At 45.9% G+C, this 23,918-nt stretch overlaps 1 protein-coding gene and 1 long non-coding RNA gene across 2 annotated transcripts in view; one reads left to right on the plus strand and one right to left on the minus strand.

The window, feature by feature from the left end:
* JOSD2 (Josephin domain containing 2) lies at positions 1 to 14,168 on the plus strand. The gene is made up of 5 exons (XM_083583648.1): positions 1 to 175; positions 2,285 to 2,469; positions 5,476 to 5,601; positions 7,259 to 7,453; positions 12,645 to 14,168. The coding sequence occupies exons 2-5, from the start codon at positions 2,330 to 2,332 to the stop codon at positions 12,745 to 12,747; spliced, it is 564 nt and encodes a 187-aa protein (XP_083439774.1). The 5' UTR covers positions 1 to 175; positions 2,285 to 2,329; the 3' UTR covers positions 12,748 to 14,168.
* LOC310748186 overlaps positions 5,608 to 23,918 on the minus strand; it is a 27,383-nt gene continuing 9,072 nt past the window's right edge. The window contains exons 2-3 of the long non-coding RNA XR_014541173.1: positions 18,167 to 18,511; positions 5,608 to 5,850 (exon numbers count right to left, since the gene is read on the minus strand). This is a non-coding gene — a long non-coding RNA (uncharacterized lncRNA). The remainder of the gene's footprint in view (positions 5,851 to 18,166; positions 18,512 to 23,918) is intronic.

Here is a 23,918-nt window from a genome sequence, read left to right on the forward strand (position 1 = left end):
CGGCGCCGCGAGGCATGCCGGGAGTTGAAGTCCCGCCGCCCTCTCCCGATGCTCGCCGGGAATGGTAGTTCGCCGCCCACGCCCTTTGCACTGTCAGCCTGGCCTTCAAAGGAAGCGGCTCCCGGGGATGGGCGCGGTGCGGAGTTTTAGTTGCTGGAGTCCCAGCTTCGCGAGGGTAAGATGCTTTTATTGTTATTATTATTGTTATTTTTCTCCTCCTGGGAAGTCTGGGTATTGTTGGCCAGGCTAGTAAGCCGGCTGGGGAAGGGGATTTTAAAACAACAGCAACAACAACAGGGGAGAGTTTCTTTTAAGACTGGGGGCTTTACCATTAACTAAAACAACTGCGCTTTAGAGCATGTACAGAGTGCTGCCAGCCTGCTAGCGAAGGATCAGCAGCTCCCCCCAGTGCAGCAACCTATTAAATTGCGATTGGGGAAAGTTTTCTAGCGAAAAGAAAAGGACTGAGCTGTAAGCTCTCTCTCTGGTTTTTTAAAAAATATATACAAAAGTAATATGGTTGTATCTATGATTGGGATTAGGAAAAAATTCCTGGTGAAATAGAAGACTATGAGCCGCCAGCTGTCATGTAGGCCGCTAGACTTTTTAATAATATGTTTATAATTGCTTTTGGAAACTCACTTTGGGCATGGGGAATTACCAGTAACTCTCCTGTCCAGGCGGTTCGATGTTGTTTGTTTGTTTTATTCGTTTAGTTAGCTTAAAATCTATACGCTGCTTGCTTTCAAAGAAAAACAGCAGCCTTCAAAGTGCTTTGCAAGATCAGGCGATAAAATCAAGGAGCTTTGGAACGTAACGAAAGTTAAAATGCTAAAACAGGTTCGAATTATCTCAACTTCCTATTCATTTACTAAATTTGGATGCCGTCCTTCGTCCGTAGATCTCAGGGCGGTTTACAACATAAAAATACAGGGTGGAAACACAAAATACACAACGAAATGAACCAATGCTAGTCTTCACTCAGAGTAGGACCACTGGAATTAAAAGGCAGGAGTAACTTGGGGGTTCCTTAGTTTCTGTGGATCTGCTTTCTCAGTTTGAATACAGCAGCCCTGTGTCTTTCTTCTTAGCATGTATACTGGTAGCTACTATATTTTAGGGGACCTTTTTAAAAAGCCAGTACAGTTGTGACATGAATTGGTCCTGCTTTGCTGGCATTACCTTGCTTGCCTGAGGAACTTAGCTAGTGAGGACTGGTTTGGACAATTATAGTTTTAGCAAATTGCAGTAGAGCTCTTCTGTTCCTGTTAAAACAAAATAAACCAGGGTGGAAGGGGGAAAACGGTTTTGATCTTTAAACGTTAAGTGCCTTTAATCTGCAATCCTAACACTATTTACCCAGGATGATTGAATTCAATACAACTTACATCAGAGTAGACAGGCTTCTACTGTTTTTAGAATTAATGGTTCAAAACGCTTTCAGTGAAGTCAGTTTTAATGCTGCAGCTACATTAGTTGCGTGAATTTTATGCGAATTTTGATCGTAATGATTGTATCACGTATTATATTTTGTTGTTTGTTAATTAGTTGTACGCTCTTCTATGTCTGCCGCGGTATACAAATACATCAATAAATAATAAATTTCACCAATAAATGGATCATGGTGGTGATTTCTTTAAGCACTCTTTTTTAAAATTACTCTAGTGGCTAAAATATTTCGTTTCTGTGTGGCTTAGTAATATGCGTTTTGATTCTTTCTCTTCCATCTCTTAGACTTTAGGAGTATTCATTTTTGTGGGGCCATGTTATTTGTTGCATTCAGATACTGCCTTTCTGCCATGGAAGTTCACATTTGTCATTATGCACTTGTGGCTTCTGTGGTGTTGTTGATGATGGTCGAAGTCTCAGCAGTGATTGGTTGGGACTTCCCTGATGCTGGAGTCAGGTGGGAGCAGGCAGGAGAGTCCCTGGCTGCCATTGGCTGAGCTGCTGTGATGCAAGAGAGGGGACGTGGCAGGTAGGAATGCCTTGGAAATGAGTAGAAGAGAAAGCAGGTGACTTGAGAAGGTGTTAGGCTTAGGGCAACTTAAAGAGGTTCAGAGTAGGCAAAGGGGTAGCCGAGAAGACCAAAGGAAGCCACTTGAGACGGTAAGGGAAATGATGAGACAGAACGGGCAAAGAGGAAAGGGGCCAATGTGAGAAAGGCCAGAGAACACATAGTTGATGTGAAACTACGAGCCAGGCAGTAGCTCACTAATGCAATTGCATTGATTTGCCTGCCTTCTCTGTCTTCTGTGATTTCATCATTGGACTTTCTTTCCAGGGCTGATCTCTTGCAGGAAGAACCTCCTGGACCTGCGTAGATGTGATGTCCGGGTCCGGACGAAACGAAGCTCCTGGGGTGTACCATGAGCGGCAGCGGCTGGAGCTGTGTGCCGTCCATGCCCTCAACAACGTCCTGCAGGAACGAATTTTCACGCAAGAGGCGGCGGATGAGATCTGCAAGAAGTGAGTGGCTGGAACGTCTTGTGCTTTCGCCTCTCGCTAATACCTCTGTATCTGCTTTCAAGATTCCCAGAGGAGACTTTTCTCTGCATGCAGGATCCTTTTATCAATGCCCTAACAGCCTTTCAGCTCTGTAAATGGCTTATTACAGTCGCCTTTTAAAATTCCCCGACAGTCAATTGTTTTTTCAAGGAGGGAGGGGGAGAGGAAGGCGAAGGCTGTATCTCCTTCATATTTCCTTCTGTGCCCCCCAAATCTGGCAGCCTTGAGGACTAGAATGTCCAGGCTGGCTACTGGAGAACCCCATAGACAGCCCCCACAGTACCATGAAATGCATATGAGCAGTGTAAGAAACTCAGATATACAGTGGTACCTTGGGTTACAGATGCTTCAGGTTACAGACGCTTCAGTTTACAGACTCTGCTAACCCAGAAATAGTACCTCGGGTTAAGAACTTTGCTTCAGGATGAGAACAGAAATCACGTGGCAGCGGTGCGGCGGCAGCGGGAGGCCCCATTAGCTAAAGTGGTGCTTCAGGTTAAGAACAGTTTCAGGTTAAGAACGGACCTCCGGAACGAATTAAGTTCTTAACCCGAGGTACCACTGTATAAGCTAGGCGCCAAACAGCTCTCTAAACCAAAGTTACAGTTGCCATAATGGAATGTCTCATTGCCATTTTGGGGCAAGACGGCTCTAAAGTCTTACTTTTCAAACGATGGACTGACTGTGATTGATTCTCAGTTATAGATCTGGCTAGATCAGATGACAACCTTGAGCTAGGTTAAGAGCTTTGAGAACTTAGAGAAGAAAAGTACCTTGATGCAGGGACAGTCCACACACACACACACACACACACACAGGCTGATTCCAACCTCTTTCTTGATGGTAACTGCTTCTGCCCAGGCTGCCCAGAAAAAGCATTTTGGTTCCAGAAATTCATTCCGATTGTGCAGATAAAATACAACTGATGGAATTCAAAAGGTCGGGCCTTAGTGTGTGAAAGAAACAGTCCCGATCCAATGATCCCAAGGCATGCGCTTCCAGATGGTGGAAATGTTAGGCCTCATCCTGGCTCCCAGGCATCTTATCCGAGTCAAAAGTGGTCAAAAGCCATGGCTAATTTTGAACACTGCGTGTGAGGTTTGGCATAACTTGTGCTTAACTAGCTTTCAGTGAATCATCTTTAAAACACAGTTCTGCATCGTCACATGGTGGCGCATCACCCCTTCTGCTTGGCGTGGACCTGCCAGTCTCTTCTCGTGTGCCTTTAAATTCAGGCGCGCTGCACTAGGGCAGGGCACTAATTCTGCATGTCTGTTGCACAGGATGGTCCTCCTGTGTCCTTGACAGTTGATGGATGGACTGGGCAACTCCCAAGGTGTTTTGCGGGAGATGCTGTTTCCTTTAGTCACTTAAATCCACTGGTCATCATGGTACTTTAATTAGCACAGTGCAGATATATATCTTGCACTCGGCAGCCACTCCAGTGGATGGAACAGGTGTGAAGTCAGCATCTGAAATACTGCTTCTTTTGCCGTATAGATCTGTTGATTGATTGTTCATTTTTATACAACGTTGTTCGGGGCAAGCACGCCTCCCTGGGGTATAATATTTCTCCGGAAAAGCAGAGGAGGCAGTTGAATAGAAAGAAGTACACATCCTTTATTCTCGATATATTTTGAGGGTAACTCTCTCTGAGGACAAGTTTCTACAAACTTGAAATGGGCAGAAAGAGATCAGGATGTGTGAAACGCACATATTTTATTCGGCACAAACTTAGGAAAACCAAAAATCTGCAGGTTGATAATAAATGAGTAAATTTGCAGGATGGTAAAAAAGAAATGACAACAGCTACATAGTAACATCATTGGGTTGGTGCTTTTACAGAATAGAAGAAAGAAAGGACTATTTCTTGGAGAATACAATATAGCATTTGACAGAGGAAGATGGAAATGGGGCAGGGGGAGTTTGCAATGCAATTCTGTAATGATGTACTTAGGTTAAATCATACATATGAACTAAGGGGTTGTGCTGACCAGAGAAGGTGGGTATTGAGGAGAGACAACATGATGTGGTTAAAGCCCTAAATGCCCTCGGCCCTGTATACCTGAAGGAGCATCTCCATCCCCATTGCTCAGCCCAGACACTGAGGTTCAGCTTCAAGGGCCTTCTGGCAGTTCCCTCACTGCGATAAGTGAAGCTACAGGGAACCAGGCAGAGGGCCTTTGTGGTAGTGGCACCTGTCCTGTGGAACACCCTGCCATCAGATGTTAAGGAGTAATTACAGTGGTACCTCGGGTTACATATGCTTCAGGTTACAGACTCCGCTAACCCAGAAATAGTACCTCGGGTTAAGAACTTTGCTTCAGGATGAGAACAGAAATTGTGCGGCAGCAGCGGGAGGTCCCATTAGCTAAAGTGGTGCTTCAGGTTAAGAACAGTTTCAGGTTAAGAACGGACCTCCGGAATGAATTAAGTACATAACCAGAGGTACCACTGTACAGTGGTACCTCAGGATGCGAACGGGATCCATTCGCATCCTGAATGGAACGTAAGACGTGTGTGTGCGGGTTGCGTTTCGCTGCTTCTGCGCATGCATGTGACGTCATTTTGACCGTCTGCGCATGCGCGAGCGGTGAAACCTGGAAGTAATGTGCTCCGTGACTTCCGGGTCGCCACGGAGCGCAACCCGAAAGCGCTCAACCCGAAGCGAATTTATCCCGAGGTATGACTGTATATAACATTTAGGAAACATCTGAAGGCAGCCCTGTGTAGGGAAGCTTTTTAAGGTTTAATGTTTTACTACGTTTTTATATATGCTGGAAGCCGCCCAGAGCGGCTGGGGTGACCCAGTCAGATGGGTGGGATACACATTAATAATAATTCGAAACAGTAATTCTTGGATTAGGGTCCTACACTGATCCCCAGAATTTCCCTTTGCCTTATTCTTTCACTGGTGTCCAGCCCTCTGATTCTTACAGCGAATCCCTCCTTCCTTCCCTCCAACAGGCTGGCCCCAGATGCCAGGTGGAACCCGCACCGCAGCTTTCTGGGAACCGGGAACTATGATGTCAACGTCATCATGGCAGCTCTTCAGAGTGTGGGTCTAGAAGCCATCTGGTGGGACAAACGGAGGTGAGGAGAGCAGCAACCTTTGCCTGGTGTTGTGTATCTGCTTCCCCTGGCGCAGGCGACTTTGCAGGCTCCCCATCATCTCTCGGCTTGCCATTGCTGTGGTGGCCGACTTGCCACGCTCCTGTCCTTCTCCCTCCCATTGGCAGATGCTCTTCCACCTTCCTTTTTTAGCTTCTTTCTTTATTATGTTTTTGGGATGCCTTTCTGCCGAATTGCTGGGGGCCACGGCTGACAATCTAAGGTGCAATTCTATTATATGAAAGGAAAAGAGAATTAGAAGTGAAGGGAGAGGCGGGGGGAAGGGAACTAAGCAGAGTTGCATAGCATCTTCAGGTCTAATAACCGGATGGAGTGGCCACTGCAGTGAGAGCGTTTGGAGAGAAAGAGGGCAGCCAATTGGCGTCTGGTCCCAGCTGAGCTCATGGAGGGGCTCTTGCTGGCTCAAGGCAGCAGGAAGTGTCCCCGTTTCACCTCCCCACGTTACCTGTGCGCATGGAGGTGAATTGCAAGCAGCCAAGGTGAGTTGGTCTGCGCTGCAATGTTGAGTAAGAAAGGCCAAAGTCTCATGGAACTAGAGGCAGCTGCTGAAATCTCCCACCATTTGCTCTTTTGATATGATTGCAGTCCCCATAGGGCAGGCATGTCCAACAGGTCAATCGCAATCTACCGGTTGATTGTGGGGCGTCCCTGGTCTTTCTCTCCACAAAAAGCTCAACAACTTTGGTCAATCCAATGGGTAGATCACTGCCAGTTTTGTTATAGTGGGAGTAGATTGCAGTCTCTTGGGAGTTGGACATGCCTGCCATAGGGTGTTTTTTTGTTGTTGTCCTCTATCGTGAATTGTTCCCATTAAAAAAATTGGACCTGGAATTCTGGAGAATGTGGAAGTGACATTTTGCTCCCAGATAATCTCCTCCTTTCCCAAGGAGTGACTGTGTTGAGACCAGGGTGGATTAAAAAAAATAAAAATCAGATTTTTAAAATTTAAATCGGATTTTTAAAATAAAATGCTTTTGGAGGAAAAACCTTTCTAAAGATCATTTTGTATTTAAGTTACATTACAGTCCAAAGGCTATTCATCAGGAAATAAGGACATGTTTAAGTTTTTCATGTGTGCTAAAACTCAGTCTAAGTTTTTTTTTTTTAATTGTTTAACCACATCAGTTAACAAACATGGATACATGTGCTATAATGTTATTGTTTTAGTTAAATAAATCGTTTAAATTGTTATTCAGGAAATGATTATTTTTCTCCTTCCAATAAAGTATGGCAGAAAAGTTGTCCAAATATAAACAGTTAACTTATTAACTCACAATAATTTTGCAATTATCGGTCTGTGTATTTCTAATAGTATAACCAAATCGGTAATTTTTGATATAACTGTAAAAACTACTCTGAAAACTCATTATTCCGAAAACAAAACCTCCATCTGGTTGTAAATATTAAGATTATACCAGCAAGAATGAGTCTTTCTGTAAAAAATAAATAAATGATTTAAATCAAGTCTTACTGACTAGTGATTTAAATCAAATCCACCCTGGTTGAGATCTTCTTAACAGCTCAACACCACTGAGTTTCTACGAGTCACTTGAGAAATCTGTGTCTCTCTCTAGAATCATATCGTCTTTTACAAGTCTCATCCCCCTTTGTGCCTTAGGCCCCTAGAGCAGCTCTCCCTGGAAGGGGTTCTTGGCTTCATCATCAATGTCCCGTCCAACGTGTGTCTGGGCTTCCTGTCCCTCCCAGTGAGGCGCCGCCACTGGATCGCCGTGCGCCAGCTTGACGGCACCTACTACAACCTTGACTCCAAGCTGAAGGGTCCGGCTCCAATCGGTGGTGAATCTGACCTCAGGTACTGCTCCTGTGGCTGGTTTGGGGACGACTACTGTGTAGTCCCAGGGACACGGGTGGCGCTGTGGGTTAAACCACAGAGCGTAGGACTTGCCGATCAGAAGGTCGGCGGTTCGAATCCCTGTGACGGGGTGAGCTCCCATTGCTCGGTCCCTGCTCCTGCCAACCTAGCAGTTCGAAAGCACCTCAGAGTCTCTGCATGCGCGGTTTGCGATTTTGCGCTTCTGCGCATGTGCAAAATGTAATTTAGCTCTTCTGCACATGCGCGACCGCCAAAACCCGGAAGTAACCCGTTCCAGTACTTCCGGGTTTTGGAACCTAAAAACCTAAAAAAACGTAACCTGAAGCAGCTGTAACCCGAGGTATGACTGTATCTGACTTTTAGAAGACATCTGAAGGCAGCCCTATTTAGGGAAGTTTTTAATGTTTGATGTTTTATCGTGCCTTTAATATTCTGTTGGGAGCCGCCCAGAGTGGCTGGGGAAACCCAGCCAGATGGGCGAGGTATAAATAATACATTATATAATAAATTTATCATTACTATTATGGTTTTGTTACTCTGAGCTGCCAGCATGAGAGATATATTTGAGAGAGATATATTTGGGAGATGTTACTGCTACCACCTCTGTAGCCCCCCCCCCCCCATTCCTGAGCTCAGAGTAAACTGACGTTGTTCTCTGGACATCTTTGGGATTCACAAAGACACGAGCCAAACAGCCCACTCGCTGCCTTTTGAGCTACACAAGGGAACTCGGCAGGCAGGTACGGGATTCAGAACCAAGTTCACTTCAAGCAGCTGTGCAAGGATAAACGCAGTGCTTTATTCAGAAGGTTGCGGGTGTTCCCCTTCCCCCACACACTTATGCGGGATTCATATTCTGGGCCCCTGCACGCATAAGTGAAATTGCATAAAGTGGGGAACCACCCCACTTCAAAAGGGAGGGCATGTGGGGAGGAGAGAGAGAAAGAGACTCATATATGCCGCTGCAGCTGTCGCCTGGAAGTCGCTTGGGGTCACTGCCCAGCCTGTCCCGAGTCTTCCCATATTGAGGGCCACTGCCCGGCACACCTTTCCCCGCTCATTTCTGAGCAGCAGCCCTGAGCAAGAGAGGACCAATTAATTTATTGATTACGCAGTGACCCATGTAAACATGGTTGCGTGCAAGTGGAGTGTATAACATAAGCTTAAGAACACTTTGCCGATAAAATATAGGCTTAACAGTATATGGTGTACAGTCATACCTCAGGTTACAGCCGCTGCAGGTTGTGTTTTTTTGGGTTGCGGACCACCGAAACCCCCGGAAGTACCGGAACAGGTTACTTCCGGGTTTCAGCGGTCGCGCATGCGCAGAAGCGCTGAATCGCAACCTGCGCATGCGCAGATGCGGGTTGCGAATGCTGCGGGTTGCGAACGTGCATCCCGCACGGATCACGTTCACAACCCAAGTGTCCACTGCATTTGGGAATTGGGAGTACAGAATAAAAAATGGCAAAGCCAGCTTGCCTCATGCTAATACCAACCATTAGAGTCACACACCTCACTAGCAGATTTCATCCAGGCATGCGTGGTTTTTGCAGTTTATGATGCTTCAGCCAAATTGGAGCTGTTAGACCCAGGTCAAAAACCAGTTTTAAAAAATAAATAAATCAAAAAGTGCCTGGATACAGAAAGGTAGATTTTCCGTCAGCTGGTCGGGTCCTGGGAACATATTCCCCCCAGCTTTGGAGGGATATGTGCTGGAATATGTGCTCTGTGGATTTCTGCACAGTCACTGTGACCTTGATGCAGGTCTTGCATCAGACACGCAGGTGGCAAGATGAATTGATTTGATGAAACGTCTTCCTCAATGAAGACTGCGCCCAGAATTCTGAGCAAAAAGCCATTTTAAAATGAGGCTGAAAAGTAGGGTTCCTTTGCAGGAGGGGCAGGCAGAAGCCAGCCCCGAGGTACTTTGCAAAGTCTTGCTCTGGAAAGCAGTCGGGTCTCTTCCCGTCCCCATTTGTGTATCTGTCTGATGATATCCTTTGCATGATGGGTTAAGCCAGAGTTATACTGGGGAAATAGACCAGAGGGACCATAATGTTGCCCCATTTTTCTATTTGCAACTACTGATGCTGCAGAAGAGGTGCTTCTGTTTCTGCCGCTGATGAGAGGCAACGTCTGAAACCAGCTCAAAATGGCCTATGGCCAGAGTATCTGAAGAATGCTCCACCTCCATCATTCAGCCAGGACACGGAGGTCCAGCTCTGAGGACCTTCTGGTGGTTCTCTCATTGCGAGATGTGAAACTACAGGGAACCTGGCAGAGGGCCTTCTTGGTAGTGGCACCTGCCCTGTGGAATGCCCAACTGACTGACCTTTAGAAGACCTTTAGAAGACATCTGAAGGCAGATCTAGTCCTGCTCAGGGAAGTTTATAATGGCTTTTTGGAAGTTTTAATGAAGTTTTTTTTGTTGGGTGCCACCTAGAGTGGCTGGGGCAACCCTGTCAGATGGGCAGCATATGATGGTGATAATGATGATGATGATGATGATGATGAACCACCTTCTCCTGTAGGAACTTGTCCTTTCACTGAGGTCCTCACTGAGGCTGTTTTCCAGGTTCCTCTTCCTTTGGGGAGGATAGACGGGTGGTCACTGGAGATAAATTGTCTTCATGGTAGTGCCCCAGCTTAGGGGGATATTCTTTCCAGCGAGTCTTTTGGCAACCATCCTCCCAGTTTTCAGGCACCGTGTTAAAACTCAGGCTGCTAAAGAGTTCTGAGGGTGCAGTCCTTTTGCGTCCTTACTTGTGAGTAGCACCAGCTGAGCACAGTGTTACTCTCTTCCAAGTAAGAGGCAGGCTTGCATATGGATTCCAGCCGCTCATGAGGAAATAGCAGTAGCCCCGGAGCGCTTCGTTTCACAAGGTGATGCATGGATGTGTCACAGAGCAGGCATTTGCTCTTCTCGGACAGCAGGTAGTTGCTTTAAAGGTGGCATTTGCCACCCACGATTTTTATACGTATTAAAAATGGTAAAGAAAAGAAATCTGACGGAGGATAAGATGTCAGTCCAGCAGCGACTTAAAAACAATTTCGTTCTGCTGAACTTTTGACAGGTAATAATAATGTGATAGGTCATTTGTTTCCTGCCTGTTACAATCACAGGCAGTTACCTTGCACCAAGTAAGAGCTTTGGTCCATGTAACTATGTACAGTTGTGCACGGGATCCGTTCCAGAGCTCCGGTCGGATCCCGAGGAATTTGCAACCGGAGGTGCCTGTTCTGAGCATGTACATGCGCAGTAGAGTGCTTCTGCGCATGCGCACCTGGCGAAACCCAGAAAAATACTTCCGGGTTTGCCGCATGCATAACCCGAAGAATACGCAACCAGAGATGTGCATATCCAGAGGTACCACTGTATCGTCTACACCAGGAATGGGGAGACCATGACCCTCCAGAACGTTGGACTTCAACTCTCATCAACCCAGTTGTCTGGGATCATGGGAGTTGTAGTCCAGCAACAATCTGGAGGGCTACAGGTTCCCACTTCCCAGCCTACACTGACAACCAGAAGCTCTCCAGGATTTCAGAGAGAGATCTCTTCCAGTACTTACCTGAATATTCTGGGAATTGAACCTAAAGGCCCTTCTGCAGCACATGTGTTCTATCACTAGGCTGTGGCGCTGCTGGTGCTGTTGCTGTGTGTCCCACTTTCAGAATATATGTGAATGACTTTGGGTTGTAAGTTGCATGGAAAACCTGATGGTGCAAAGGCAAGTCATTAAAGAGGAACTAAATCGAGAAAACCAGACCGACTTCTTGTAGCCAGAGATCGTGCAGGCAATTTTTTTTTCATTCTTTCATCGGATTCATGAAATAGAGTGTTAAAATTGGGGTGTGCACTGAGCAAAAGGTTCATTGCAGGATCAACCAAGCTAACCACGTGAGGAGGCACAAGATGGTAGGAACGTGGAGAACACAGCTTGGTCATCTGGGGGGGGGGGTGAGACATGAATGTCATCCATAATCTAAACAGCTGCAAGAGCATCAAAGCATATAACCTCTTGCCCTCAAAAGCCACGGTAAGCCAGCGACTCCCCAGAGACGCTGCAGTGCCTTTTTGCCTTTGATAAAGACCAGCCCAGTAACTCTCCTGGAATTTTGTTCCTCCTCTTGAAACGCTACACCCCACTTGGAAGTCTTACTAGTGCCAGGCAAAATGAGCAATTTCCTTCTGGTGTGAGCTGGCAGCAGGGCAAGGGTGAAGTTTGGTAAACAGCCACGGCTATTTTGTGCTGCGCCGGTTCTGCAACAGGAATTCTGTCAATGGGTGTTTGGAGCTCACTTTGGGAGACCCTGCGAGATCCTGTTTGGGGAAGAACCTTTGACCACATGCCTTCTGTGCAGAATATCCCAGAATATTCAATTGCTGGTGTCTCCAGCAATCGCCCCCTGCACAAAACCCCCAAATTGTTACTGCTAGTCAAGAGTAATAACAACAACAGCAGCAGCAGCAATAACAATAATAATTTATTATTTATACCTCACCCATCTGGCTGGGTTTCTTCAGCTACTCTGGGCAGCACCCAATAGAATATTTAAAACACGATAAAACAAACATTAAAAACTTTCCTAAAGAGGGCTGCCTTCAGATATCTTGGAAGTCTTGTGCCTTTTAGAAATCAGATACAGTCAAACCTCTTCCTACGTCTGCCTCCGTTTGCATCCATTTTGCCCAACATCCGCGGCAAACCCGGAAGTAACCGGCGGGTTTGCTGCCATTCGCACATGTGCAGGAGCATCTATCACCGTTTGCACATGCGCAGAAGCGGCAATGGCCATTCGCACATGTGCAGGAGCGGGCAATCGCCGCCTGCACCTGCGCACAACGGTGCCTCTCCCAGCGACCCGTTTTGACTTCCAGACGGGCCTCCAGAACAGATTGTGGTCATAAGTAGAGGTTCCATCATAGTTGTTTGTTTCCTTGACATCTGATAGGAGGGCGTTCCACAGGACGGGCGCCACTACCGAGAAGGCCATCTGCCTGGTTCCCTGTAATCTCACTTCTCGCAGCGAGGGAACCGCCAGAAGGCCCTCGGAGCTGGACCTCAGTGTCTCAGGTATAGACAAAACTGAGCTAGATGGACCAATGGCAGCTTTCTACATTCCTGTCCGTGACCTCTTCTTCCTTCCCTCTTTTTCACCACAGGGTGTTCCTGCAGGAAATACTGTCCCAGGGCCCTTGCGAGCTGCTGCTGGTCGTGCCCCATGAGTCGAGCGAAGCCGGGAACTGGCTGAGCACAGTCAGGTGACCCCTGGCGCCTATGGATTCACGTCGGGGCCTGCCCTGAAGCACTCTGCCCCACCCTGTTGTGCTGGCTGCTGCATGCGTTGTGGGGGAGGAAGAAGCTGCACGTCCTCCCGTTTCTACACTGCCAGTCTGGGAGTGACAGTACGAGATCCGTCCTCCTCCCCTCTCCTTCAGGAAATAGGAGTCCCCGGCTTCCCCCTTGCTTTTTAAAGACTTGGCATGTCCTGGGACAGTGTGGAATAAAGGATGCAGTGCCCAAATGGTGGCAGGTCTCCTGGTGCGACCAGTTAAGACCTGTGAGATGAGTCATGCTATGTCTTCCAACAGCGACCAGCCAGATCTTTGAAGGGGGTGTGTGTATATGTGTCTAGCTTTACAGGCAGGCTATGATGGTTCTGTCCAACCCTTGTGCGTTTCCTGGCATGTGGCAGTCGGTGATATAAATGTGTCTGACTACCCGGTTCTGCTTCCGGCCACTACGGCATAGCAGACCTCTCTTCTCTGCTTATACGTGATCCCTTTCGTGAAAAGCCATTTCTGCTAGTGCATCACAGTGAGTTCCTTGGGCTAAGCGAGGACTTCCTTTGCCTTTTGCCTTAAATCTGCTGCCTCTTCATTTTGGGGCGAGGTGCTGGGTGCCTCCAAAGGGAGGATATTGGGAGGGGCAATTTGCAGGACATCTCGTTTTCTTTTTTCCTGCAGAAGGCCGTAGGAATGATATATGGGGTTAAGAACTCTCGAGTGGCTGTCTTGACGAGTGAAGTTGGGAAAGGGGGAGAAAAGGAGTGTGAAAGTGCAATTTTGCTAGCACGTCCGGGGAACTGGGGTGAAGTTGGCTAGAGGAATTATTGGGCTGGAGTCGCAGATTGGCTTGCACAGAGATGCAGGGCTGCAAGCACTTAACTCCTGGGCCCGTAATTGCTGGCTAACATAAATTCAACCAGGAAGCTTTTCCCAACGATGTTAGGTGTTGGGGAAAATCTGTCTGTTGGATTTCTACCTGTTCCAAAGCACAGGTTGGATTGGGGTAGGGGGAAGAGGTAGGTTTTTGTTTTTACTTTTATGGGTGGAGGGAGACTTCTTAAAGGAAAAGGTGTGTTTCTCATCCTCCAGGAGGAAAATTGCAAAGGGGCACACGGCGTTCCTTGCAGTAGGTCAGAAATGAGTGGGAGCTGTGCAGCTTTTCCATAGCAGTCAGGAAGTGAGGCTAGTACCTTGCCCAGCTCTCTCTTGCCCCCCCCCCCCGTAATAACCCTTCCATTCTTTATGCTTTGTTTAGCAATGTGTGCTGTCCTTTTCCTGACAAGGAAAATATCCCCCCTCTTCCAAAACACAAGAACCTTTTTAAGTTCTCGGAAAACCGAAAAAGAAGGAAAAAACTAAACGATGCAAAACCAATAAAACGTGTGCTGGAGTTTGTGATTGTTCCGCGTGGAATGTATTTTTCTTCTTGCCTGGAATGGGCGGAGGGTGTCACACCTGCTTGCACAGGGAGAGTCAGCCTGTTGTTTTGGAAGAGTCACTGTGACTGTGTTGGGGAATGCATGAGTGGAGTGGGAAAGGTTGTCTACTGCAGGTAAGAAACCAGTTCTGTGTTGCTAATTATATTAGTGAGTGAGTGTTTGTGTGTCCCCACCGCTTCACAGATGAAAACAGAGACACTCTTTTTGTCTGCTGGTGCTAGCCATCTTTTTTCATCAAAGTACATTTATTTATTCATGTACATTTAGGGGTGCCATATTTCAAACAGTGAATATCCGGACAGAAAAGTTGTTGAGCTTTTTCTTTTTGGGGAGTGCAAAATCACTTTTAAAAATGCCGTTTTTGAACTATTTTTATGGATAAATGGCAAGGTCAGCACTGCAGACATGGGCTGCCAAAATCCGGATGTATGTATATGCATTAAAATATCTATATTGCTCTTCCTCTAAGGATGTCAGGCCAGTTTTCAATACAAAACCACAGAAATGCTTAAATATAAAAAACAACCCCCACCCCCATTTTAAAAGACCATAGATTGTTCAATTAGCCAAACGTCTAGAAGAAGAGGAATGTTTTTGCTTGGTGCCTAAATATCTGTAATGAAGATGCCGGGCGAGCCTCCCTGGGGAGACCATTTCACAAGCAGGGAGCCACCACAGAAAAGGCCCGTTCTCCAGACCTGTTGCGGAAGAGGCACATGAGGATTATTGCGGGATCCTGGTCGCTACCATTGGCTTAGCCCATTCCTGCCCCCCCCTTACCTATTGCATTTGTTTATTAAACTGAAGAGCTACTATACAGAAGAGGTCAAAGGCTGGTTCTCTGCTTTTCCAGAAGGCAAAGCTAGGGTCACATTCATGCCATGCATTTAAAGCACTGTGATATCACTTTATAAACAGTCATGGCTTCTCCTGAAGGATTGTGGGAGCTGTAGTTTGTTAAGGATGCTGAGAGTTGTTGGGTGGCCCCTATTCCTCTTCTAGAGCTTTGATTCCCAGAGAAGGAATTGATTGTTACACCACCCTGGAATTTGGAGCTCTGCCAGGGGAATAAGGGTCACCCAACAACTCTTAAAGGGTAAAGGTAAAGGGACCCCTGACCAATAGGTCCAGTCACAGACGACTCGGGGGTTGCGGCGCTCCTCTCGCTTTATTGGCCGAGGGAGCCGGCGTACAGCTTCCGGGTCATGTGGCCAGCATGACTAAGCCACTTCTGGCGAAACAGAGCAATGCACGGAAATACCGTTTACCTTCCCGCCAGAGCGGTACCTATTTATCTACTTGCACTTTGCGCTTTTGAACTGCTAGGTTGGCAGGAGCAGGGACCGAGCAACGGGAGCTCACCCCGTCGCGGGGATTTGAACTGCCAACCTTCCAACCGGCAAGCCCTAGCCTCTGTGGTTTAACCCACAGCGCCACCCGCGTCCCAACAACTCTTAAGCGCCTTGAACAAACTACATCTCACAAATGTAGGGCCATATCTTCCAACATTCCTCAGGTGAAAATAGGGACATTTCTCAGTCGTCTTCTCCTCTTTGCCTGCTCTCCAGCAGCTGTTACAACCTTCCCAAGGGAGGAGGCTGGCAGCAGAGGCTGTGTAATTCGGAGATTGTCCTTGGAAAATCGGGACGCTTGGAGGGTATCCTGGCATGAATGTGGCCTAGATCTTATGGGCTTAAGTTACAGGAGTGCAGATTTTGAATGACCATTGGGAGAAATGCTCTTAACTGGTAAGAGCAGTTTTACAGTGAAACGAGAGGGGTGGCTGGAGGTGTTTCGGGCAGCCATATGTCCAGAAGGAGGTTCAACTGGATGGCCCCCAATAAGGGTGGGTGCCTTTTTGGGGTCACAGGCCAGATATTTATGAGGCTCCCCCCTTCAACTGCCTATCAATCGCCTGGTGGCATCAGGGGATTTGGTGCTTTGAAGTCCCAAAGAGGTTTTGCCTGGAAACAGCTGCGAAAGTGAAGACCCTTTTATTTTGCTGCCTCTGAGCCGCTTTGAAGTCCAAACTCACTTTAATCCCTCGGAATTAGAGCCTTGGTTTTGGTAGGATTTAGTGCAAGCCCCTTGCTGGTGGAGGAAGGGCTTTTGTGCTGAAACTGCTTCTGAAATGGAAAGGCAGCAGGGAGGGAACTTTGCTCTAGCGGGGGTTTCCATTCTGCTTAGACTCGGGTTTGGGTTTGTGACAGTTCCATGCTTGATGTTTGGGTGCCTGGTGAGTGGGCCTGCACTGCCTGGGACAGCCACACTGGCCAAATTTGGCGAGAGGGGTCAGAGTTTCCCCACATTTTTATTTTTATTTTTTACCAACAACCAAAACACAAACAGTGAAACCTCCCCAGGCGGCTGGTACATTGGTTATCCATAATCAATAATATCTTCAAATCAACCATATGTACAATTTTATATACGTTAACACTCCTCCATCCAGAAGGTTTATTTAACTTAACATTTTAATTGCGCCAAATTGTTCAAACCTACCCAAATAATTCAATATCTTCTCAAACCAATCCTCCTCTTTCTCACTGACCTTAAACCCTTTCATTCTGTGTATCTTCGCAGTTAGATATTCTAAAATTATAATATTATTCAGTTTTTTCCTCCATTGGTTCACCCCTAACTCTTCTGCATTTTTCCAATTACTCGCTATAACCTGTCTGGCTGCAGTTACCATCAATTTTACCCATTTACATTCCTCTTTTGTTTTTAACTCTGTACTACTCAGACTAATAAGAACCATTAATTTAGATATTCCCACCTTCCTACCCACAATTCCCGATATTTCTATACCAATCTGTTTCCAAAATTCATTAACTAATGGACAATCCCACCACATATGACTGTATGTTCCCATCACGCCACTTAAGGCCCTATGAGGATGCTTCCAACTCTGTTATGGTGCAGTGGGTCACTGGATCTGGTTGTTAACCAGAAGGTTAGTGGTTTGAGCTCACCCAGGGATGGCTGTGGGCAGGATTCCTGCATTGCCAGGGGTTAGACTAGATGATCCTCAGAGTCCCTTTCTAGCTCCACGATTCCATGATTCTACGGTAGCCTCTTTTGCCCTTCCTTCTCCTGTGTTGTGTAGGAGCAAGGTGACCATAACTGCGTCCCAATATAGGAACACTTTAATCAGTCGCGGAATCTGTTTATACACGTAATTGCAAAACGCTACAGCTCTAACATCCAGCAATATGTTAGAATTGGGGACAGATGGCTATGGCTGGCGAGGGGGCAGGGTAATTTCATTCCGTTCTCGTTTAAAGGCGAACCCACCTCATTCGCCGTTTTCAAAACAAGATGTAATTTGAAACATGACCGTCCTTCACAACGTGCGGTTTTCCAAAGTTTCCAGTGCGGTTACCCAGCCAAGTAATGTGCACACAAATGCACAGAATCAGGTGCACGTGAAAATGCATCTGTTTGTGAAAGTAAAAGCATTATTGCCCCAAGCTGCTCTGCAAATAAAAAAAATTGTATATTAGTCAAAATTGCATGCAGTGGTATAAAGAGAAATTTGTATGAAATGGCTTGTGAAGTTTCATGAAGGTTTTTTCTTTTTTCTTTTTAAGCAAATTGATGTGGAGATCTGAATTTAAGAGTGGAAAAATGGGAAACAGAGAACCCCCAAATTTATATGTTCCTCTATCATGGTGAAGGGGGAGCAGATTTGTGTCCGTATGCACCAATTTACATGTGGCGAATGTTGAGAGGCCAAGGTGTGTCTGCCCTCTTCCATCAACAGCTTAACTTTTTGAAAACACAGGAGGTTGGATTCTTGACTAACTTGAATGAATGCTCGTGATCGTCGTTTTTGAAAAAGGTACCGTATCTTCCCCAGAAGGCAAAATGAACAAAACTGAGAGGGATTTTTCCAGCCGCAAGTATCAAGAAACAGAAACTTCCCCCTATTTATGAAAGGGTCACTTGGAGTACCTGGGTGTTTTGATTGGTGTGGTGATGCTGGTGGGGTCAGCAGCGGGTGGGCAGCAAGTGCACACATTCAGAGTTTCTTACCAGGTCAAAAGAAAGGGGAATAATGCTGTTAGTGTCTTAACCTCTTCACAGAACCGGGCCCCCAGGCTGGTAACAAGAAGGACCAAACAAACTGGAGTTTCTTCTGGTCCTCAAGGCTCTTTGGTCTTCTCCGGAGACCTGTGTTGCCAGTTTGGCTTGCTTTGTGCCTCGTAAAAAGTGGGCCTTGGGTACTGGCAAATGTGGGCCATGGGGTATTGGGGGAAGGAGGGACTTTGCATGCACAGCCAGTCTTGTCAGGGTCACCTGCAGCCGGTAAAACAAAACACAAAAACACAAAAAACAAAACCTTTCACCGATGAAGCAGTAAAGCTGCCTTCTTCTGCAAGCAAGTAAGAGAAACAGGTAGGCCTCATACCCTCCAACATTTCTCCGATGAAAACAGGGACATCCTAAGGGAAAGCGGGACATTCTGGGTTCAGTCAGAAACTGGGAAGGCTTCTGTGCATCTGAGACTGCCCCTTGGAAAATAGGGACACTTGGAGGGTCTGCTAGCTGTAGAGATCTTCAGAACTCTTCGGACTAGATGTTTAAGGGGCAGAGAAGGACAGACATCTGGTTGACGTCAGCCACGAAGTCTGCATTTTTAGTCTCCATTATTAAGACTGTGCAGAAGGGACGCGGGTGGCGTTGTGGGTTAAACCACAGAGCCTAGGACTTGCCGATCAGAAGGTCGGTGGTTCGAATCCCCGCGACGGGGTGAGCTCCCGTTGCTCGGTCCCTGCTCCTGCCAACCTAGCAGTTCGAAAGCACAAAGTGCAAGTAGATAAATAGGTACCGCTCCGGCGGGAAGGTAAACGGCGTTTCCGTGTGCTGCTCTGGTTCGCCAGAAGTGGTTCAGTCATGCTGGCCACATGACCCAGAAGCTGTACGCCGGCTCCCTCAGCCAGTAAAGAGAGATGAGCGTCGCAACCCCAGAGTCGGCCACGACTGGACCTAATGGTCAGGGGTCCCTTTACCTTTACCTTTATTAAGACTGTGACGACTCTGTGGCAGGCATAGGCAAACTCTGCCCTCTGGATGTTTTGGGGACTACAATTCCCAACATCCCTGACTACTGGTCCTGTTAGCTAGGGTTGATGGGAGTTGTAGTCCCAAAACATCTGGAGGGCTGAGTTTGCCTATGCCTGCCTGTGACTTTAACATCACCATATTTTTCTTTCTTCTTGCTCTGCTTAGCACCCAGCATGAAGAAGAACGCGAAACCTTGCTCATTATTTTTTGACATTTTGCTTGACCCCCGAAAAAGAGAGAGCACATCTTCCTTTGCTTTCTTATGAACTTTTTAGTATCCGTATTAGACTTGAGGTGGCAGCAGAGAGTCGTGCTGATTGATTTCCTGGCCACACAATTAACCACCACCTGGAGAGTGGAACAAAGGGTTAGATACAAAGATCTCTTAAAAGAAAAAGTGGAAACCGTGTACAGCTATTACAGTGTTAGCTGTCCTGAATGGTTTGTTTGTTTTAGGCAATTTTTAGCCTGCTTTTTCACTCCAACAGCTTCCCAAACGGGGTGCAATTAACAATACAGATAAAATCAGGCAATGATAAAACAGCAAATAAAACAATGTAGGGAAAACAGTAACAAACCCCAGACCTGGCATTAAAGCAGCAGCGATAAAGCAGATAAGAATAATGGAAAGCTTGTGGAGAGGGAGGGGAAAGCCTTAACTGTTCTCTTTCAAAAGCAGCAAACAAGCCCCCAGATCTCCCAGGCCTGCAAAGAAGCATGTTCAGCAGTGGCTGCCAGCATGCCAGATGGAAGATTTTCGTCACCAGATTTTAGAGTGGGAAGGTATATATATATAATGAGGAGATGGGCTAAAAATAAATAAAAGGGTGGGGTAGAATCAATGAGTTGGAAAGGACTTTAGAGGTCATCTTGTCCAACCCCACCCCCTTTAAGTGGGAAATCTGCTCCTAAAGGACCCATGAGAGGTAATTTTTTCCAGCCTCTGCTTAAAAGCCACCAACAAATTGCGAGTCTGTCATCTTCTGCAAAAGCCTATTCCACTTGCATGGTGTCCTCCATTTCTTGGATAATAAAACACACGGACACCAATATTTTGGGTTTATGGGATAAAGGTGCCAAGGTCAGTTCACTCAGTTTCTCATTTTTCCCCCAATCTTAAAACCAGTTCTCCACTGGTAAAATATTTTGTATTTATTTGTATTTATTAAATTTGTAGACCGCCCTTCAGCCAAAGATCGCAGGGCATATAAAAATACAAAAAGAGACCACAAAATGCATAACAGAAAAACACAAATACGAACCAATAACCTGCCTCCCACAAACACACTTTAAAAGGCCATAGATTGTTTAATAATCCAAAGGCCTGGTTTAGAGAAACATTCTCCCTTCTCACCTAAATATATGTAATGAAGGTGCCAGGTAAGCGTCTCTGAGGAAAGCATTCTGCAGATGGAAAGCCACCACAGAAACATTCTGCAGCAATTTGTTGATTTTTTTTTGTAGATACTCATGAAAGTTTGCTAGCATTTTAGTGTGAATTTCCCTTAAAAACACATTTTTTTACATGCAGTTTTGACTTATGTACATATCTTTGCAAGAAATTTCCCCTAATATAATATATTTCAGTGACTAATCTATTCATTTTTTAATGCACATTCTCCCCTAATGTATGAATTTTTGTCAACTTGGGTTACTTGGAGAACTGCATCACAAAATTGGCATTAGTATTTTCAGTTTTTAAGGAGGGCTGTGTTTCAGTTCTCATGTTGTTTTGGAAAGCGGAGATTTGATAGATTCGGTTTTAAATGTATTTATTGTATTTTTGGTTTTTATGGAAGCCGCCCAGAGTGGCTGGGGAGGCCCAGCCAGATGGGCGGGGTATAAATAATAAATTATTATTATTATTATTATTATTATTATTATTATTATTAATGCTAGCTGAATCAAATTTGTCCCCCATTCCCACTCAGAGGTGTAGTAAGCCCTACTGAGCACAGCAGTCTTCTGAATAGAGGTTCATTGGTAGGATCATTCTGTATTATTTTCTATTTTATGCTTTTTGAACTTCAATTTTGTTGTACGGCACCATGATACTTTGTATGAAAGGTGGTCTATCAATAATTCTATAAATAAATAAAACAAAAAGAATTGAGCTGCGTGTCCCAGTGATTTCAAAGGCTGACATTTATGCGAGAGCCTGAGGCTTACGTTGGAATCGACGGGCCTTAAGCATTTTCAAGTGTCCCTATTTTCATCGGAGAAACGTTGGAGGGTATGGACTTATGTAGGGCTGCCATATTTCAAGCTTTTTTGGCAAAGTTGTTCAGCTTTTTTGGGAAAATTACAAAAAAGGCAATTTTTTACCTATTTTTATGGAAAAGCGGCAAAAGCAGCACTGCCAACATAGGCTGCCATATGTCGGGATTTTCCTGGACATTTTTGCAGATTTACACCAGGATAGGTCTGGGAAATTACAGATGTATTGCAACCCTAATTTTATGTGACTCCTGAGCCAAGGAGATAAGTAACTAGACAATTTTTAGAAGACATCTGAAGGCAGCCCTGTATAGGGAAGTTTTTCAATGTTTAATGTTCTATTATGTTTTTATATATGTTAGAAGCCGCCCAGAGTGGTTGGGGCAACCCAGTCAGATGGGAGGGGTATAAATAATAAAATTATCACCACCACCACCACCATGGAATAGGACCCTATTTTCATTGGAGAAATGTTGGAGGGTATGTTGTCTGAATCATGCCCTGTGGAACGCCCTCCCATCAGATGTCAAGGCAATAAACTATTTTACTTTTAAAAGACAACTGTTTAGGGAAGTTTTTAATGTCTGATACTGTATTGTTTTTAATATTCGGTGGAAGCCGCCCAGAATGGCTGGGGAAACCCAGCCAGATGGGCGGGGTATAAATAAATTATTATTATTATTATTATTATTATTATTATTATTATTATTATTACTACTACTACTACAGTGGTACCTCGGGTTACATACGCTTCAAGTTACATACGCTTCAGGTTACACACTCCGCTAACCCAGAAATAGTGCTTCAGGTTAAGAACTTTGCTTCAAGATAAGAACAGAAATCGGGCTCTGGCGGCGCGGCGGCAGTAGGAGGCCCCATTAGCTAAAGTGGTGTTTCAGGTTAAGAACAGACCTCCGGAACGAATTAAGTACTTAACCTGAGGTATCACTGTACTACTACTACTATAAACTGCAAATGAATCCCAGTCCTTTCTCCTTTCCTCCCTTGCTTCCTTTCTTCCTCCAAGCCTTTATCAGGCATTACAGATAAAGACCATCTTAAAACATCCATATATGGTGAAACCTCGTATCCCGAACGCCTCTGTTTTGGAACGTTTCGGCTCCCAAACAATGAAAACCCGAAAGTAAATGCTCCGGTTTTCAAACATTTTTTGGAAGCCGAACATCCGATGCAGTTTCCGCTTGAGTGCAGGAAGCTCCTGCAGCCAATCAGAAGCCACGACTCAGTTGTCAAACATTTCAGGAGCTGAATGGGCTTCCGGAACGGATTACGTTTGACAACCGAGGTTTGACTGTACAATTTTTTAAAACACATATACAAAGAAACAGCCATATAAGATATATAGTAACAGGAGTTTTCATTCGAGTGTCTTCCTGCTAAACAGTGCCACTCTAAGAGATACTATTTGACAGAAACTCAGCCACCCTTGCAATTACCTCCAGGTTAACATCACACAGCTAGAATCTGATATTTTCATTGTGCCATGGTGTTAAATTACCCAAAGTGGGGAGGGTAACATGTGTTTACGTAGCTGGTTGTAGAGTGCACAGTCGAAAAGAATAGGTTCTACAGCATGGGTACGCAAACAAAATCCTGGGGGCCGGAACTGGCCCCATCACCTTCTAAATCCGGCCTGAGGACGGTCTGGGAATCTGCATGTTTTTACATGAGTAGACTGTGTCCTTTTATTTAAAATGCATCTCTGGGTTATTTGTGGGGCATAGGGATTCGTTCATTATTATCTTTTTCAAAATATAGTCCTGCCCCCCCACAAGGTCTGAGGGACAGTGGACCGGCCCCCTGCTGAAAAAGTTTGCCGACCCCTGGCCTAAGGCATGGGTAGGCAAACTAAGGCCTGGGGCCTGGATCCGGTCCAATCACCTTCTAAATCTGGCCCGCTGACGGCCCGGGATTCAGCGTGTTTTCACATGAGTAGAATGTGTGCTTTTATTTAAAATGCATCTCTGGGTTATTTGTGGGGCATGGGAATTTGTTCATTTTCTCCCTTCAAAATATAGTCTGCCCCCCCACAAGGTCTGAGGGACAGTGGACCGGCCCCCTGCTGAAATGTTTGCTGACCCCTCTTCTATAGTGTCCAGCACATCCCAAAACATCCCAATACAGTGGTACCTCGGGTTACATACACTCCAGGTTACATACGCTTCAGGTTATAGACTCCGCTAACCCAGAAATAGTGCTTCAGGTTAAGAACTTTGCTTCAGGATGAGAACAGAAATCGTGCCCCGGCGGCGCGGCAGCTGCAGGAGGCCCCATTAGCTAAAGTGGTGCTTCAGGTTAAGAACAGTTTCAGGTTAAGAACGGACCTCCGGAACGAATTAAGTACTTAACCCGAGGTACCACTGTACAAATGACCCATAAGCAACCCCTCAAAAACTTGACA

This window comes from Podarcis filfolensis (genome assembly GCF_964270895.1).
Source record: "Podarcis filfolensis genome assembly, chromosome: 13".
Taxonomy (NCBI): Eukaryota; Metazoa; Chordata; class Lepidosauria; order Squamata; family Lacertidae; genus Podarcis; species Podarcis filfolensis.

What these genes read in the sequence shown, in the direction of transcription:
- JOSD2 (XM_083583648.1), top strand. Translation starts at nt 2,330, where the DNA reads ATGTCCGGGTCCGGACGAAACGAAGCTCCTGGGGTGTACCATGAGCGG. An exon ending in GCGGATGAGATCTGCAAGAA is followed by an intron (nt 2,470 to 5,475) that starts GTGAGTGGCTGG and finishes TCCCTCCAACAG; the next exon opens with GCTGGCCCCAGATGCCAGGT. An exon ending in ATCTGGTGGGACAAACGGAG is followed by an intron (nt 5,602 to 7,258) that starts GTGAGGAGAGCA and finishes TTTGTGCCTTAG; the next exon opens with GCCCCTAGAGCAGCTCTCCC.